The sequence below is a fragment of the Camellia sinensis genome, chromosome 1 (genome assembly GCF_055761805.1).
Source record: "Camellia sinensis isolate YWXY chromosome 1, ASM5576180v1, whole genome shotgun sequence".
Lineage (NCBI taxonomy): Eukaryota > Viridiplantae > Streptophyta > Magnoliopsida > Ericales > Theaceae > Camellia > Camellia sinensis.
The window spans coordinates 176,788,752-176,808,598 of record NC_138961.1 but is presented as its reverse complement, the minus strand read 5'-3'; the positions used below and the strand labels follow the sequence as shown (position 1 = coordinate 176,808,598).

At 36.5% G+C, this 19,847-nt stretch overlaps 1 protein-coding gene across 2 annotated transcripts; it reads right to left on the bottom strand.

The window, feature by feature from the left end:
* Positions 1–3,163: 3,163 nt before the first annotated feature.
* PNSL4 (FK506-binding protein 16-2) lies at positions 3,164–18,455 on the bottom strand. 2 transcript variants are annotated; one of them, XR_003629321.2, is made up of 6 exons: positions 17,957–18,455; positions 14,487–14,579; positions 7,629–7,689; positions 7,479–7,547; positions 6,546–6,683; positions 3,164–3,458 (listed from the first exon to the last, which is right to left on the bottom strand). XR_003629321.2 is itself a non-coding variant. In XM_028202654.2 (5 exons), exons 1-5 carry the CDS (start codon positions 18,326–18,328, stop codon positions 6,604–6,606), a joined length of 675 nt encoding a protein of 224 aa, XP_028058455.2. In that variant the 5' UTR covers positions 18,329–18,434; the 3' UTR covers positions 6,542–6,603. The 2 variants fall into 2 exon arrangements, 1 of the variants encoding a protein (XP_028058455.2); XM_028202654.2 differs by lacking the exon at positions 3,164–3,458 and having other exon boundaries at positions 6,542–6,683; positions 17,957–18,434.
* Positions 18,456–19,847: the final 1,392 nt, after the last annotated feature.

Below are 19,847 nucleotides of genomic sequence, written 5' to 3'. Positions count from 1 at the left end.
TTTACCTTTGTTGTTAGTTGCCATTCATAATCAAACAAAAATTACTGATACTGAGATTTCGTTTAAAATTTTATGTTAGCCCAAACTATCTCTAAAATATTAATTAGATCCCAAAACTTCATTTTATTTAGAGGTCTAATTGATAAAATGAAATTTCAAATGAAGCTCGAAAGCTACACTTTTGTTTGATTATAAACGACAATTGACGGCGAGAGTAAAATTGATGCAAAATTGAATAATTTAAGTATAAAATTTATATTATTAAGGTAGCGTTTGGTAACGTTTACGTTTTTGGTTTATGTTTACAAAAATTTTATAAACTGATTTTTGTTTATTTTTAAAAAAACACAAATTATAAACGCGTTTGGTTTGAACAAAATGTTTAAAAACATAAACGAAAAAATATGTTTGTTTAGGTCTAAAATATTTATATTTATTTTTATTATTTATGACAATGGGATCACACATTATAATTGAAAAAAAAATTAATTAAAAAAAGTTAATTGAAAAAAAAATTATTTGAAAAAAAAAATTGAAAACTGAAAATGTAAACTCATTTTTTGAGTTTACATTTTTTCCTCAAATTTATAAACTGAGGCAACCATTTATAAATCAAAAAAATTATCAAATAAATTTTTATGACAATTTTTAAAATTTTTATAAATATAAATTGAAAATTAAAAATGGAATGGTTATCAAACAGATCCTAAAAGAACAATGGTTAAACTTATTTTTGAGTGATAATTTAAAGAGTAAAATGATATTTTTTCAAAGGAGTAATGGTGGAAAAATATAAGAAGATGAAGGTTGCCAATCAGAGGCTCTTTTTTTTAGGAGGAATTACAATTCAGTGTAATAGGTTAAAAATAATTACACAAATATGAAAGGTGCAACTTTCTTTGTTCAAGAATCCCACAGAAAGAGTTGCACCCTCCATCCACTGTAATTACTTTTGATTTATTACACTGATTGGAAGCAAATATTTTAACTAAAAAGTCAAAAAATTATTATAAATTATCAATTCATTCTTCTATTTTTTATACGTTTTTTTTGTAAAAGATTAAAAAATTACTAAAAAAAAGTTAATTTCTAAACCAGCCCAGAATTGTAATTCCCTTCTTCTAATTCGATGTTCAGGATACTTATGACCCCCTTTCGTGGCAAGTATTTGGATAGTTTTATTTAGGATTAATTATATTAATGATCTCCAATACATGGGATTCGTTATACTTAGTTTTTATTTATTTTTTATTTTATAAAAAACTCACTCTAGTTTCTAAAGTAAAGTACCCCATTTGTTATATTTTAATTCTTCATCACGTCAACACCGTTTGAAATTGATAATGGGAAAGAGATGTATTTTTAGAACTTCACAAACAAAAAATGAACAAAATTTAGGAATTAGAGACCAAAATGCATATTTTCGAATCGTGTGTATTTAATCATTTGATTTTATTGCAACTTCTTGTAAGAGTATAGAAATATCTATTTTTCTATTATTGATTTCAAATGACAATAATGCTAGGGCTAAAAATGAACTAGATTGTAACATATCATGTACTTTTGAGATGTTTGATGAAGTTTATTTATTTATTTATTTTTTCTATTATGAGAGAGTTATAAGTAGTCTATTTCTTCCAAATTTAAGTTGCTGGCGCTGGTTGGCTTGATTCCTACTAGTTTTTTTAGCTATTGTTAGATTTTAATTGTTTAGTTTGATATAATCCTTCTCAAAATAAAATATATATTCCAATTAGTTTATATAAAAAATTACACCCATCGTTTCTTTGATTTATGTGGTATCAATCTAGTTCTAATAGTTCCAATTGTGACAATTTTAATTTAATTTAATTTATTTTAAATATATTTTGTCAATTTAATTCAATTGATAACTTTCATTAAGAAATTGGATAAAAATTAAGAGTAAAATAATCCATTTTAAAATGGAATGAACTATTTCAAATTGAAGACTAACCCATGAATCTTTTTTAGAATAATGGATAGGCCATATTGCTCATTGAGAGTCCAATTTATAAAGAGACGTTATCAATTAGACTGAATTGTTACATAATAAAAAATTGAAAGGTAAAATTGATACAACAAGAAGAAAAATGATTTAGACCTCTAAAAAAAGACCTCTAATGGAGCTCTAATTTGTCTTTTTCTTCTCCCCATTTTTTGTCTTTTACTTCACTATTTATATATATATATATATATATATATATTTTTTTTTTATAGGTGGACAGCTCATTAGAACTGCACTATAGCAGCTCTAATTAGAGCTCTACCACACTTCCGTTTACTTCATTGTTTTTTTTATTTTATTTTTTATTTTTTATTTTATTGTTGGACAGCTCATTAGAACTATACTGTAGAAGCTCTAATTAGAGCTCTGCAGCAGCTCCGCAATAAGAATTACAAAGATCAAGTAGGAAAGAATGTGTGATACTAATTTTTGTTCTTACATATCTCCATGACTTCTGGTACATCTTACTTCTTATTAACATTCATAACTCCAAATCTCAAGAAGATAAGTGATGGAGAGTTTTGCCATTCATAATATTGCATTTGAATATCTAGTATTAATTATATTTTTTGAGAGCTATACGGATGAAATAGTTCTCCATCTCCCATAAATTTGAAAAGTGGAAAGCATAATAATCACAAGAAGGAGATTTAATTCAATGGTTGGTTATGCAAAACATTATAAGGTAAGAACAAAAATCGTAGACCAGGTGCAAACAGATCCCACCCTGTATTGATTTTTTCTATTGAAAATTGTGAAGTTCACCTATAACTATCTCAAAGTTAAATATTATTTAGTGATCTGGATCACCACCTCATTTTGATCATGACCCCTTATGGTAGGTCACATAGAACAAAATAGGAAAATTTGGTAACCCAGATTTATTCACTCAGAATTTTGTAAGTGGATGATTATGTGGTAAAAATTAATCTGTGTAGTGTAGAGCCGATGTGAAGTCTATGCGAGGTGTGGTGAAAATTAATTTCCGAGTAATTTCTAGGTTGATAAGGGTAGGTTTGTAATATTACTCGAATAAAATAGAGCGGAGAGATCCACTTACTTTAAAGATACTTTAGTTTGAAAGGAGAGATTTTGAGTTCAACTTCATTCAAAATGACTGATCATAAGTGGTTGAAATAAAAAAATGACATGCGAGTCCAAGATCATTAAATAATTTTGAGGAAAATCAAAGAACTTGTAGCATAATCAAATTTGGGAGGATCCGCGATTACAAAATACAAAAGATGAAGATGAGCTAAATTCTAACACGTAATTGAGGATGGTTGTTCCAAGCAATCAAGCTGAGTTGACAAGCAACAACCACTTCTCTCATTCTTCTTACAAAAGGTGACTTGCTCTGTCAGCCATGATATTATGGCTTACCTTGCGATCTATACTTGGTAACTATTCTTCACTCTTTTGCTCCACAGACCTTCAAAACCAAACCAAGTTCAGGCAAATTCTATCACACAATGCAATACTAGCAAAATATCATTACAAGGCTGCTATCTAACATAATCATCAAGTATTTGAGAGGCACTCTTTGAATGTGTCCTAAATGATATTGGGACCAAAACTAATGGGTCTATTTGGTGGTTGTGCTTTCATTTTCTTTGTTTTTGCTTTTCATTTTTTTTTTTTGGGAAACAAAGCAATAAAAACTTTGAAAACACCCCATCATTTTCATATTTGTGCAAAAATAGTTATTAGAAATTTGTGAAAACTTTTTGGTGCCTCCTAAAAGGTGGTCTTGTGTTTCACAAAGTTTTCCCAGAAACTGTTTTGGAAACAGTTAGCCAAACAAGACTTCTGTTTTTGTGGAAAATAAAAACAGAAAAATGAAAATGAAAACACAACCAAACGAGTGTACGTGTGTATGTAGGTCATTCTAACATAAGAGATCTCTCAAGTGGACCACTGTAAAACCGTTCTCTACTGCATGCATATTTGTAGCATCTGTGCCATACTACAGTCATATCTACGTGATGTGGATTTCACATGGAAGTGATGTAATCTGGGTACTCAACAGAAGGATGAGGTTTTCAGCATTGTACAACAAGATGTGGCACATGTTGGGTGGTGAAAGTCACACAACAGAAAATGTGCCAATAAAGTAGAGTGAATATCAATAACGGTCAGGAATTATTTTTTTTTTTTGATAAATAATAACTTTATTAAGAAAGCATCAAGAGAAAGCATCAAGAAAATGCAACAAAACCAAGACAACAAAAGGAAGAAAACAAAATTCGCCTAACCAATTACATCATCCAAGAAATCTAAGAAAGAAAATATATCCGGATCCACTTTACATTCCAACCAACTAAACAAAGTAACCAAGAAATGATCCTCCAACCACGACACCGAACGCTGAAGGCCTTGAAAGATTCTCCTATTTCGTTCCAGCCAGACCAACCACATTAAACAAAAAGGCACCAACGACCACACCCGTCGCCGTGATCTCCCAATTCGGGCCCCCCTCCAACTCCACAACATGTCGACAACCCCCTTTGGTTGCACCCAAGTAATCCCAAAAAGAGAACAGACCAACCCCCATAGTCGAGAAGTAAGAGAATAATGAAGAAACAAGTGATCAACGGTCTCCGCATCTACACAGCACATACAGCACCGATTCACGAACACATGCCCTCGACGAACCAGATTATCAATAGAAAGAGTGCGGCCCAAAGCAGCCGTCCATAAAAAGAACACCACCTTAGAAAGAACTCGAGGCAACCAAATACTCTGCCAAGGAAACACAGCTCCCACCTCCCCCACCAAACAGCGATAAAAGGACCGAACAGAGAACTGACCTTTAGCACCCACCACATTCCAAACCAACCCATCTTCTCCTCTACGTAACAAACCCAACCCATACAGAAAAGCGAATAACTCCCCCAACTGATTGAATTCCCAATCCTGAACTTCACGCCGAAACTGGATATCCCAAACCACCACCTCCCCTGTCCCCAAATAAGAAGCAACCGTGGCCTGTCGATCCTTGGCAATGCTAAAAATTAAAGGGAAATGCACCGCCAAAGCCAACGATCCACACCATTTATCGAGCCAGAATCTAACCTTCTCCCCAGTACCTACAAGAAAAGTCACCCCCTCCCAAAACTCCCACTTTCCCAAGCAAATTCCTTTCCACAAACCCTGCCCATGAGATCCTCTCACTACCCCCGATTGCCAATCCCTCACATCAACTCCAAACTTAGAAGCCACCACCCTTCGCCATAAACAACCCCGCTCTATAGCAAACCGCCACAGCCACTTCCCTAACAAAGCTATATTAAACTCCACCAAACTCCGCACTCCTAAACCACCCACCTCCTTCGGCTGACAAATCCGCCCCCAATCCACCAAGTGATATTTAAAATCCTCCCCACCACCCCCCACAAAAAATCCCTCTGAAGTTTCTCCAACCGAGCAGCCACAGAAACGGGAATAACATGCAAAGACATAAAGTAAGTCAGAATACTATTCAACACACTTTTGATAAGCGTCAACCTACCGCCCTTCGACAAATATTGCCGCGTCCAGCCCGCCAAACGACGTTGAACTCGATCCAACACGCCATCCCACACCCCCTTTGCCTTGAAACTAGCACCCAGCGGTAGGCCCAGGTAAGTTACCGGTAACGTAGCCACCTTGCAACCTAAAACCGCCGCCAAAACTGGCAAATGCCCAACCTCCCCCACCGGAATCAACTCTGACTTACTCAAATTAATCCTTAAACCTGAGACTGCCTCAAAATAGACCAGGACACATCGTAAGAATCCCAATTGCGCCACCTCCGCATAACAGAACACCAAAGCATCATCTGCATACAACAAATGAGACACCCTAATCGTTGACCCCATAGGTGATCCCACCGTGAAACCTGACAGTAAACCTTCATGCACAGCCCTAGACAACAAACGGCTAAAAGTCTCCATAACTAGAATAAACATCATGAATTATGATATTTTACAAATCAGATATCCAAGACTGGCCACTAACGCAAGAAACAATTAATTACCCTCGTCGTGATATCAAATGATCAACAAAACAAATTTTCTATTGCCACAGAATATTATAAAAACCTTCGCCATTGTTCCTAGAAAAGACATGGACCTCTTTTTAGGTTGAAGTTTCACCATCACATCTAATCTATGGTTCCATTTAATTTTTGAAGGACCATCCATTCATCTTGCTTTGAAATTGGTTGCTTTGTGTTGTTGAATAGTCAATTTCACCCCCCATTTAAATGTTGTACGACAAGGATTAAGCTATTCCTCATCAAAATTTTGGGGAAGATTAGTCATACGTTTAAAATATTGAGGCCTCGGGTTTTTGATGCTTACCCTCTCCAGTATGTAGATATCTTGGACCAACTTATTATGAGGTCCTGATCTTTCTATTTGCAAATAAGTGCACAATGGGCAAGGTGGTTATAGAAGTTTAACTAGTCAGATCCAATCTCAAGGTCTCTCTAACAATTTGAAAATTTATTCCCAGGATAAGCAGTCAGGAGACTTACTTGGAACACATTGCCCCAGGTTTGTCATATATTCGCTATCATATGAATTGGACATCCTTCACTTCCTATTTCCCTTGTAGATGCCAACAAAGTTGATGTCGTACACAAGAGTTGCATTCGCAGGTATGTTGCAGTCCCCTATGTAATGACAGAGAGAGAGAACTTATAACTGTAGCAGTAATAACTGACTAGTGCATTATGTTTCTTTCACAAAGAAATAAAAACACACTAATGTGATGCTTGGTTTATTGAAATAAAATAGAATGGAATGGAAGGGACATTCCTTAGTCTCCTTATGGAATGATTATCCCTTGTAATAGTGGAATGATGATTCCATTTGTAATACAATTTTCATCATTTTGTTGTTGAACCAAACATGAGATTGGATATTATGATGGAATGTTCATTCCATTCCACTTTATTCTAGTGAACCCAATAGAGCATTAATGCTTTAAGCAGTGTGGTGAAAGTGTGCACTAGTCATTTTATATATTAAATATATCGATTACATATTAAAAGCTTAACAACCACTCATTAAACGATCATCATCCAAACACATAATAAAAAATAATTTAGTAAAAAAAAATCATAAATAATATATAAAAAATTTATCAATTTTACAAAATTTTATTTTTGGTGAGTATAAATAATTTTTAAAAATTCAAAAAAAAAAAAAATTGACATTTATTTTTGTCAAATTAGTTTATATTTTATTAAATTGACAACTTTGCTTTTGAAATTGAACAATGATATCTTCAATTGTCTTTATTTGGAACAAGATTCAAAACTTAAGATTAAATGTGTCACAATTGAAAAGTTATGAACCAAAATGACATGAGCTCCAAATTATAGGGACTATTAGTACAATTCGTCATTGTCAAAATGAGCCAGCCAAATAGTTCAGTTATTCTAAAACCGTCATTGGTAACCCACCTGAAAAGCAGCCAGCAGGTTCTGGCCCATATGCCAACTTTGGTGGAATTTGAAGTTTACGTCTTCCACCTGAGTAAAAATAACAAAGTGCAATCTAAAGTACAATAAGAAGCAACAACAGAAGCATATGTATTATAGTCGTAGTCCTACCAACTAGCATTGGGGGTACGCCGTCACCCCCTAAGATTCCTTGATCCAATCCCTTTATCACCTACTCACAAAAAAAATAAAAAAATAAATTACAATGAATAGTATAGGGAGGAATGCCAATTATGATTTGCAACCAAAATTTTTCTGTTTTCCTCTTCATGATACTTATATAAAGAGAGAGTGGCTTAAACAGATAATTGGTTGATTAAGGTTATAAGCCAATCAATCTTGCTCTTTATTTTTCTTTACTTGGTAGACTCATTCTATTAGAATTCTCTAAAATACATGGAAAATTAAGTCATTTCACTTTGTTTGGCATCTCATTTAAGGCATAACACCATCCATTATAGAGCCATTACAGAGGATGGTTACCTCAATTACAAAAATAAGTTGTTGGAACTTTATCATTTCCTTAAATTTTAAAATGGTGGAACACTGCAAGAAAATATAGTCATTCCAAATGATACAGAAAGGTAAATAAACTCAATTCAATGCTACCTGAAACAACTGTTATTCCATCTCTAAATGCTCCAATTACCATGACAAACAATCAGAAAGGCCTCTTTGTTATCTCAATTCGACCCAATTGCATCTTCTTGCCCATATAAAGAAAATAAACATAAATTTAATAATAAAATAGAAAAAATCCTTCTTGGAACCATCTAGAATTGACTTTTGGAATCTTGTTTTCCATTTAGTTCTATCTAAATTATAAAGACCTGTTTTTGGATGTTGGTTAGACTAAATGCTGTTGGAATTAGGAAATAGTGATATTATAATTATGGTAGTGTTAAATTAGGAAATAGTGAATATTGTAATTATGGTAGTGTGTATAAAATCTGTGATTGTGTCAATTATAGATTTGATGCCTTTTTTATTTTTGTTTCCTTTTTTGTAATATTGTTTCATTATAAATACAAGGCTTTGCCTCATTCATAGGTAAGGCAAAACAATTATTTTCATCCTTTTTGATATCAGCACCAAAGATCAGCCACCCTAGCCCTCCTCTTCCTTTGTCGGCACCATCCAGTCCCACCTATCACCACCGCTAGCCTTCTTTTTCCTCTCTCAACCACCGACAGCCCTACCTACACCTTCTAGACCACCCAACAGTGCTTCTTCTTCCCTGTTTTCCCCTTGGCAGGTCTCCTACACTCCTGCCGAGGCTCTGTTTTCTGCTGACCAGACTTTGTTCTGGTCCTGTGTGCTTCGGCTACCCCTCTAGGGTGGTCCGGGGTCCCTTTTCCCCTACTTGGGGTGTTGTGCTGATGTTTTAGGCACTTTTTTTTTTGTTCTCTTGATTCATTGGGCTACCAGATTTGTTCGGTAGCAATTATTTGAATAAGCCGTTGAGTTTTTTCTGGCTTCTTGCATTATTTGGTTGCTGTGATTTTGTGTGTTTTTCAGTCCTATTCTTTGACCATGACTGAGCCATCTCTTATTGTCTCTTCTGATGTACCCACCAAACCTATTCCTGTTGGTTCATCGTATTACGAGTGTGGTGTTGAATAGGAAAAATTTTGCTACTTGGAGCCATTCCCTTAAACTCTATCTTGGGGAAAAGGAAAAGGTCCATTGGCTTTTATCTACTATTACCCTGCCAGCTGCGATAGACCCTATACGTGCTCTATGGGATATCGATAACTGCACTATATTGGGATGGATGTTTAATTCCATGGAAAATTAAATTTATCATATGTTCCTTTATTGCGATACAGTTCTGAGTTTGTGGCATGCACTGTCACAAATGTACGCTCATGCTCACAATGATGCCCGTATCTTCAAGCTTTACCAGGATATAGCCCGAGCCTCTCAATTCTCTCTTGGCATTTCTATCGCTGAATTCTTTGGACATCTTCAGGCTTATTGGGAGGAACTTGCTCAATATGAGCCTTTGACTGACTTTCCACCAACAGCTGCCTCCCTTGTATCCAAGAGGCTTGCCCAACAACATTTATTAGTTTCTCATGGATTTAAACTCTAAATTTGAATCTCTTCGAATTCAAAACACATCACCCATGCCATCTCTTTATGAGGCTTTCGCCACTATTGATAGTGATGAGCGTCGCCGGCGATTGGTTCAGCCTAGTGTTCCTTCAGTCTCTCCAATTTTAGCAGATCAGATGGCTCTTGCTGTGACTTCTGGTTCTTGAAGTTCTACCGGTTTTGTTACTTGTCATCATTGTGGTGCGCTTGGACATATCAAAACCCGTTGCTTCAAACTTCATCCTGAATTGAGGCAATGCCCTTTCCGTCCTCATGGTCCTGCTCCACATGGTTCTGGCTCTGCTCATACTGCTGCTTTGGTGGAAGTTACTCTTGCTTCTGAGCCTCCTAATGTCCCTAATCTACAGACTCAGATTGGTCAGCTTCAAGCTCAACTTGGGTCTCTCACCACTGGTTCTCTTGGTCCATCATCCTCTACTGCCACCCTTGCTGCAGGTATTTCTACTGCTTTCCATGTTCGGTCTGCTAGTCCTTTATGGATTTTGGATTCTGGGGCTACTAATCATATGACTGGTGAGTTGAGTTTTCTTTTCTTTCCTCTCCTGAACCCACCATTGTTGCCCCATCTGTGTGTCTTGCTGATGGTTTTTGCTCTTCTGTCCAACATAAGGGTGTTGTGTCTTTATCCCATGCTATCACTTTTATCTTTTGTGTTGCATGTTCCCAAGTTTGCTTATAATCTTTTATCTGTTAATCGTCTTGCCAAAACCTTTAACTGCGTAGTTATTTTTTTCCCTTCTCTATGTCTTTTATAGGACCTAAGTTCAAAGAGGATTTTTGGCAAGGGATATGAGGCGCGACTGGCTATACTACTTTGGGAATACACCGGACCAGCCTTCAACTTTAGCCAGTTTTTAGGCGTCTATTTTGCCTACTTCTATATCTTATGTTTTTTCTATTCAAACTTTAGAATTATGGCACGCCCGTATGGGTCATGTCAACTTTCAATATTTATGTCAACTTTTCCCTCTATTAAATAAAGCTTGCAAGGATTCTACATTTTATTGTGTTACTTCTGAATTGTCTAAGCATATCCATACTAGCTATATACCACATATGACACGGGGCCCCCAGTGCTTTTGACCTTATTCATTCTGATGTTTGGAGCCCCTCTCTTGTTTATGTTTTCTCAGGTCATCGTTATTATGTGACTTTCTATTGATGATCACACTAGGTGCACTTGGGTCTATTTACTTCACCACAAATCTGATGTGTTTTCCATATTCGTTTAGTTTTGCAAATGGTTAAGACACAATTTCATACAGTTGTTAGGAACATCCGCTCTGATAATGGTGGGGAATACATCTCCAAAGTGTTTCGTTCCCACCTTAATTGAATGGGTATTATTCAACAACTTACATGTCCTCGGACCCCTGAACAAAATGGTGTGGCTGGACGTAAAAACCGTCATATTATGTCTATCGTACGTTGTCTTCTTTGTGGTATGCTTGTGCCCAAGCCTTATTGGCATATGGATGTTCTTACAGCTGTCTATCTCATTAATAGAACTCCTAGTCGTGTGTTACATGGCCTTACCCCATTCCATATTCTTATGCCTAACACTATCTTTTTTCCTCTTTTACCTCATATTTTTGGGTGTACATGTTTTGTCCAGGACCGTCGTCCCACTCGCACTAAGTTAGATGACAAGTCTATTGATTGTATCTTTTTGGGGTATTCTTCCATATCTAAAGGGTATAGACGTTTTGATCCTGTGTCTCGTCACTTTCACCATACTCTGGATGTTACTTTTTGTGAGGATCTTCCTTTTTTTAGTCCTAATCCCCCTTTGTAGGTTTCCCCTTCTGATACTCCGAGTGTTCGCCCGGTCCTCATTTTAGACAAGGTTGCAGATAAGGTTGTCCCCCTCCCCCCCCTCTCATCTTCCACCTTTGCCTCCTTCCCCTCCCTTACAGGTCTACTCTCGCCGCCCTCGTGCTCAGCCCTCTCCTGCTACCTCTCCGGCTCTTGGGTCAAGTAATTCTTTTCCTTTACATACTTCTCCTTTCCTTCCTCGTCGTAATCCTCCTCGGGATCAACATCCCCCCCAACCGTTGGGGTTATCCGTGTCATACTGATCATTCAATTTCCTAGTTTCTCTTATATGCCAGGGTTTCAAACTCATATCATTCTTTCCTTGGCAAGCTTGAGTTTGAGTCTATTCCTCGGTCTGTGTCCAAGGCCCTTCAGAATTCAAAATAGGTGGTGGCCATGCAGACTGAAATGGCAGCTTTAGAACAAAATCATACTTGGGATTTGGTTCCTTTACCTTCTGGCGAGAGTTCCGTAGGTTGCAAATGGGTCTTTACTATTAAGTACCTACCTGATGGTTCTATTGACTGTTATAAGGCCCACTTAGTGGCCAAGGGCTTCACTCAAGTTCCTGATAAGGATTTTGGTGCTACCTTTGTCCCTATTGCCAAGCTTACATCTGTTCGTCTACTCATCTCCCTTACTGCATCCCATTCTTGGCCCCTTCATCAGCTTGATGTCAAGAATGCCTTTCTTTATGGAGATCTTCTTGAGACGATTTATATGGCCCCTCCTTCTGGTTTTCGCGCTGAGGGGGAGTATTCGGGGAAAGTATGTCGACTGTGCAAGTCTTTGTATGGCTTGAAGCAGTCTCCACGAGCTTGGTTTGGTCGTTTCAGCTCAGTCATCATCTCTATGGGCTTTGTTTAGTGCCATTTAGACCATACGTGCTTCATCCGTCGTAATTTCGCAGGTCAGTGTATAGTCTTGTTGGTTTATGTGGATGATATTATTCTTATCGGTGATAACCCTATAGGCATTGATCAAGTAAAACAGGATTTGGGACACACCTTTGATATTAAGGATTTAGGAAATCTCAAGTATTTTTTAGGGATTGAGGTGGCTCGCTCATGGCAAGGGATCTCTTTATCTCAAAAGAAGTACACTCTTGACTTACTTAAGGATATTGGTATGTTGGGGTGCAAACCTGCTTCTACTCTTATGGATCCCAACGTCAAGGTCACATTAGAGTCTGATGAATTACTAGAGAACCTAGGCATGTATTAGCGTCTTGTTGGGCGTCTCATCTATCTGATCAATACTAGACCAGACTTGACATTTGCAGTTAGTGTGGTTAGCCAATTCATGCATGCACCTTGTACAGAATATCTTGATGTGGTTCATCACATCTTGAGATATTTGAAGACCTCTCCTGTCCTGGGATTGTTTTTCACAGTTGATCCTCAATCTGGACTCTCCTGTTTTACTGATGTTGACTATGCAGGAACTAGAACGGATAGGCGTTCTACTTCTGGCTTCTGTACCTTCTATGGTGATCATCTTATATCATGGAAAAGTAAGAAGCAAACAGTTGTTTCTAGGTCTTCTGCAGAAGTTGAGTATAGGGTGGCATAAGGCACTTGTGAGATTCTATGGCTACGTTCTATTTTGGCAGAGTTGGGATTTGAGGAGACTGCTCCTGCGTCTTTGTTTTGTGACAATAAGTCTGCTATTATGCTGTGTTCTGATTCTGTCTTACATGAGTGTACTAAGCATATAGAGGTTGATATACATTTCATTCGAGAGAAGGTTGGGATTGGTATTGTGAGACCATCCTTTGTCTCTTCTTCTCAGCAGTTAGCAGATATGTTCACCAAGTCAGTAGGCCCAACATTACTCCAATCGTCTATCGGCAAGCTGCGTTTATTGAATATCTTCACACCAGCTTGAGAGGGAGTGTCGGAATTAGGAAATAGTGATATTATAATTATGGTAGTGTTAAATTAGGAAATAGTGAATATTGTAATTATGGTAGTATGAATAAAATCTGTGATTGTGTCAATCACAGATTTAATGCCTTTGTTATTTTCGTTTCCTATTTTGTAATATTGTTTCATTATAAATATAAGGCTCTACCTCATTCATAGGTAAGCCAAAACAATTCTTTTCATCCTTTTAATGCTACCATGTCTTTCCATACTACCTTGATTAAAGCCATTTTGCTCCCCATTATCCTTTTCATACCCTCATTGTGGACCACACCATTCATTTTTAGTAATTAATAATCTATGTTATAGTTGGCCAAACCATTTGGTTGATGTTTTCCATTTAATCTCCAATTCTGTGCCACTTCAGCATCCCACAGATGCATTAATTTCTAAAACTTGCCATTCTTGTCTAGCTACACATGCATGCCGATATCCATATTGTGAACCAAGTTCCACCATCTTGCTTAAAACAATTGGTGATATGGAAGTAACACATAGTTTTGCTACACTCATCTTATAACTCAAGTCAACTCAACAAGCCTTTCTCCAAATTACTTGGGGTCAGCTTTATGAATTTGTTTACCTGCATTTTAACTACCTATCATTCTGTTCAAATAACAAAGTTGGTCCTGTAGCTGTTTTGTACACCTAAAAACTTCACAAGCAAGCATTTATTATACAATACTTGCATATACTTAAACATACACGTTATGAAAATGAAGATAATAGAATTGGTTTGGATCTGGAGTGATTTCAATGTGTTTTGAGCACTAAAATAAAACTATTGATTAGCAGTGGGGATTTATGCAAGAGTTAAAACAGCTTAGCAAGATGGAACTTAATTGTCACAGGCCATGTTCTCTTATGCTATAGAGGATAGGTATTTCACATATCGTAGTCAGATAAAACATGTTGGTGATGTCACATAGGGAATGAAGATATTAATAATTTTGGAGAATCTTCCTAGAAGAGTATTCAGAGTGTTTTAAGACTTCAAGTGGTTTTGATCTCAGGTTAACTTTTAAAATTTAGGATGTGAATAGCAATATGACCATTCTAATAAGTGGCATGATGTATAGAAGACAATAGTTTGGTTTAAAAGAACTCTTACTTTGCGAAGACCGATACGCATAGTGAGAGGTCGACCTCGTTTGTAGCTGCTGTCAAAAACTATCCCATCAGCAAACCTTGCAGTGTAGTGAATCTGTATGGACAAAAACAGAATACCTCTCACAAAATTGCAACTGGCAATATAATGTCATTCATTGCATTTTGTCTAATGTTTACTGCTACAATACTGGTTTTTAAATATCAAAGGATTCATCTCGACCTAAAATTCAACTTACTGAAGTATCGGACAACTTTCAACATATAAAAGCTATCAAAATTTCAGAAGAATTGAATACTTTATCAAGAAGTAATCTGTTCACATATCTTACAACCAGACCAAGGCTTGTGTCCCAATGTCTACATATCATATTAATAATTTAAAAACATGCCATGATCCAAATAAACAGAACAAAATAACACATAACAAAGCAATGATAATAATAAAACTATAGTCTGTTAGGGTTCCCAATTTAAAACCAACCATTAATATTCAATAACTAATAAGGCCGAATATCATTCAAATGAAAAAGAATAAGAAGAGAATAATGTTAGAACAAAGAAAGGCCCACTACGGTTCTTTGTTAGAACAAATAAATGATGTTCTTAGTAGAGCAATGTGATAAGAAAAAGGAAGGCCCACTACGGTTCTTTGAATTGTTTTGGTGTTTATTTTAATGTAAGTGATGGAATTCTCCCTATCTTGTTTTGGAAAGAAGAACGTGACATCCGTAATCCAATTTTGATAAGGATTGATTAAGTTTGTTTTCTTACCAAAGAACTAACCAAAACACTACCTCCACAAGAGACAGCGAACCATGAGATCGAGTTGTTTCCAGGGTTGAAACCACTTGTTTGGGGGGTTTATAGAATGTATCCTCCTAAACTCAGAGCTGAGGAAGCAGCTAATTGAGTCAGGCTTTATTTGACCCTTGGAGCCCTTGTGTTTATTCCCAAAAGAAGCATGACGGTAGCTTGTAGCCAAAGAAGTACGGACACGGACATGGACACGGACATGGACATGGACACAGGCAAGGGGCAAACTGATTTACAAAAAAATTAGGATATGGACATGTTGGGAATACGGTAAAAAATATTTTTATATAATTTTATTTACAGCAAGAATACAATAAAAAAAATATTTTTATTGATAGCAATTCTCTCGGATACAGCGGGAATACAATAAAAAAAATATTTTTATTTACTTTGTACATGAATATAAATTTAGGATACATAGATATGAGAGAGGCAATGATGTATATGTGATGTATTTTTATTTTATTTTTTTTACTTATTCCCTTTTAATTTCCATATATTTCACGTTACCCCAAATCAATTTTCTAAAATTATAAGAAAAAACCCTCTACAAAGGTGTCCAGAGACGTGTCCAAACATAGGATATGACTATCCGTGAAGTGTTCCCAATGTGTTCAACAAAAAAAATAATAACTAAAAAATTTACATGCCATATGGTGTGTTAGACATGGATGGAACAACACCCATCTTGGAGTATTAGTGCATCTTAGCTGGCAGTTGCCATGTGTAGGCTATAGGACTCTCAATAAGGTGACAGTGAAGAATAAGTACCCCATTCTACTCATCGCAAACCTCGATGATCATCATTACGTACCGAGTAGTTCACCAAGCTCAATTTTTGATTGGGCTACTATCAAGTTTGCAGAGTGGAGGGGGTCAAAGTGACAACTACTTGTGTGACTTGCTAGGGGCATTTGAGTTTCTTGTGATGTTTGGCCTAACCAATGCCCCGCATTTTGTACCCTGAAGAATCAAGTGTTTCATGACTATGGCTACCTTGATAAATTTGTTGTAGTTAATCTTGATGACATATTGATGAATAACTCTAGTCTAGACAAGCACATTGAGCACTTGAGATTAGTGTTCTAAAATTTGCTAGAGAATCACCTAAATGTCAAGGAAGAAAGGTGCTCTTTTGCACAAAAGCGCATTAAGTTCCTCGGGAACATCATCAAGCATGGGTGAATTGACATGGACATAGATTGTTGGAGAGTTTGATATGTATTGTTTGCCTCTTTCTTAACAACTTAAGCTCATGGAACTAATGGTGATTTAACATGATATCAAAACTTAGATGTGGGAGAGGCCTAGAGTTCAAGTTTCTTTGTCTACATTTGTTCCCTATTATCATTTTGTGTTTCTCTATGTTTGAATGATTGCATTTTCATGTGCAAGATAGGGTTACACGTGAGGGAGGATGTTAGACAACTTGATATGCATTGTTTAACCCATTTCATAGGCACTTAAACTTTTGACGCTAGTGGTGATTTAACATGGTATCAAAGTTTAGATTGGAGGAGATCTTAGGTTTAAGTCTCCCTATCAGCATTTATTTCCTTTTTTCATTCTGTTTATCTCTATTTAGATGATTGCATCTCCACGTGCAAGGTAAAGTTGCATGTGGGAAAAGGTATAAGGATTGTTTGACCCCGTTCCTAACATTTTAAGCTTTTGGGACTGACAATGATCTAATATAGGCAAGGTAAAAGTAATTAAAGAATGACAAGGCCAATTAATGTGTTACAGCTATGCTCTTTTTTAGGATTGGTCAGGTACTATTGGAGATTTGCTAAAGGAAACCAAGGCGTGGAATTGGTTGGAGGATTGCATGGGAACCATTGATGATTAGAAGTGGGCCATTATGAGTGATATTATCCTCATCTTGCCTGATTTATTCAAGTTTTCTGAGGTTGAAACGGATGCTTCAAACTTGACCCTAGGGGGAGTGCTTCTCTAATGCTGTGTTTGGTTGGGGGATTTGGGGAGGGATTTGGAAAGGAAAAGGAAAAGGAAAAAGGTGTGTGAAACTAGGTGGAATATAGACATATTTTATTCACATTTCACCTACCTTTTCCATTTCCCTTTCCAAATCCCTCCCCAAATCTCCCAACCAAACACAGCATAAGAGGGCCACCCATTGTGAGAAGATACACCACTCAAGAGGAGTTTCTAGCGAGTGGCACATTGCCTTGAAATGTGGAGGTATTACTTGTCAGAGTCTAAGTTCATATAGTGAAGGTCAGTAATGTTGCAATTAGCCACTTCAAAAGAGTCAACAACCCAAGGTAAGAAAGGGTAGGCATTGGACGGCTTGGAACCGTGAAATGAAGACTAATAATGACGAATTAAATTCAGGTTGATTGAAGTCACGGTGTTCGTGAATCAGTACAAATTAGTAGCACCAGAGTTTCCAATATCAGGTGAATACATTTAGATACAAGTGTATATAAAATACAAAAAAAATTATTAATAAATTCACCCCTATTAAACAATAATAGTTGCTAATAAAATGCATAGGCAAGCAAATGAATCTGAAAAGATAATCGTCTTGCAATAAAAAAGAAAGAAAGAAAGAAAAAGAGTATGAATATCACAAATTCCAATTGCAAATAAGAATAGGTTAAAATTGAGGGTGTCCTGGTGAGTAAAATTACTGACATTGACAAGCTCACCGAGAGGAGCGACCTCACCGGAACCAACAGCAAGATCGCAGTAACCAAGGCCGGAGCGAGCGAAGTTGAGCTCACAGGGCGGCTCAGCCACCGTGGCATAGTACTCGATTCGGGTGGCGGAGGCATCCAACGGTAACAAAGCCACCACAGAAGAGGCCAAAAGACCAAGGCCTACTATATCCAATACTCGCCTCACATTGTTGGGTGGAGGATTAGAATTGAGAGAGGAAGAGCAACGAAAAGACGAACAAGAATAGGTAGCATTGGAGGGTTTGAAGGTGAGAGAGAGTTTGGGATTGAAGGTTTGGAGGGCGTGAGGTTTTGGTGTTACGACAATGGATAGCGTAGAGACCGCCATTTCTCTATCCAAACTCTTTTGTATATTAATCTGCACTTTACTATTCCCCGGAAACCAACCCCCTCCATTCCCTTATCAATGATCCATAATTTTTTATGGACAAAATATGAAATTATGAATTTTTGTCATATTGTTTATATATGTATATATATATTTTGTAGTTTAAAAATATTTTGACGAAAAAAATATGTACTTCATATATTTTAAAATATTAGTTTTTTATTTTATTTTTTATTATTTCAAAATATTAGTTTATTTTAAAAAAATTAATGATTAAAATAACATAAATTTCTTATTTTACTTTTTTTTATTTTATAAACTCATATACAAAAAAATATAATTATGACAATTGATATTCTCAAAAAAATAAAAATTATACCAAAAAAAGTTAAATTCCCAAAAGGAATTAATATTTCGAGACGAATGGAATAATAGATAATGTGTAATTTCATTCTTAACTACAAACTATTATAATTTTATCAAAAAATTGTATAACATTTACTATGTGGTGAAATGGATTCGAAAATACTCTCTGGTTCAAACAGACCTTCTCAATTCTCTCTTCTCTACAAACAAGATAGTCATATCCCTGATCTTTCTTCTTTCACAAGTTATCTCCCTTTTTTTGATTGAAACTTCTCATTTCATAATGTTCTTCAGGGGCCCACTAGACACCCTGACCCCATCCCTGGGCCCCCATATATCCCATGGGATATATGGCTCTGGCGGCCCTTCAACTTGGTTTTATTCGACTACGGCCCTTCCCTGATGAACTTGGCATGGGACGACTTGTCTTCGACTCCTTTTTCATCTGCTACGGCCTACGTATGGGCCGGAGGACCGATTTTGGCTGATTTGTACATGGCTCTTTTCCTGAATGGGCCAGTTTTCGGGCTTCCTAAATAATCTTACTTAATTGGCTACTACAATTGCCCCCCCAAACATCCAATTAAGATGTTTTGAGTCGGCATGTTCGGTCAATTATATATACTACTCGGTTGATAGATCAAAAAATGTCTCGAAAGTCAGAAATACGGCGTATGCACGCCTTTTAGTATTGATATGTCAAAACAGACGCGATATGAAATCATCATTGCTTCTCGCCCCTTCGTATTTGACACTCATTTAATGGGATTTGAAAGTTGTCCCTCCGTGTGTTTTGAATAAAAGGCTCTTGGCTCTTTGGCATTCTTCATACCGATCTTCCTCTTGCGATTTTAACTTTGCTTTCCATCGTTCTTTCACTCTGACCTGTAAGTCCTCATTTCTCTTCCTCTTTTGCTTGCATTCCAGTCCCCTTTGTGTGTTTTTTATTAGTATACATCTTCTATTCCGTCTTGAATGGCGACTTATTTGAAAGCTCTCCTCTTTGAGGAGCGAGTCGTTGCCTTCCGTCGTCATTTTTCAATCATAGACGACGTCCATCTGTCCCTTGTTGCAGACAATGTGGTTGACATTGAGAGGTCTGAAGCAAACAACATCGTCTTTCCTCTTCTGTCAATTGCTAAGGGCAGAGTTT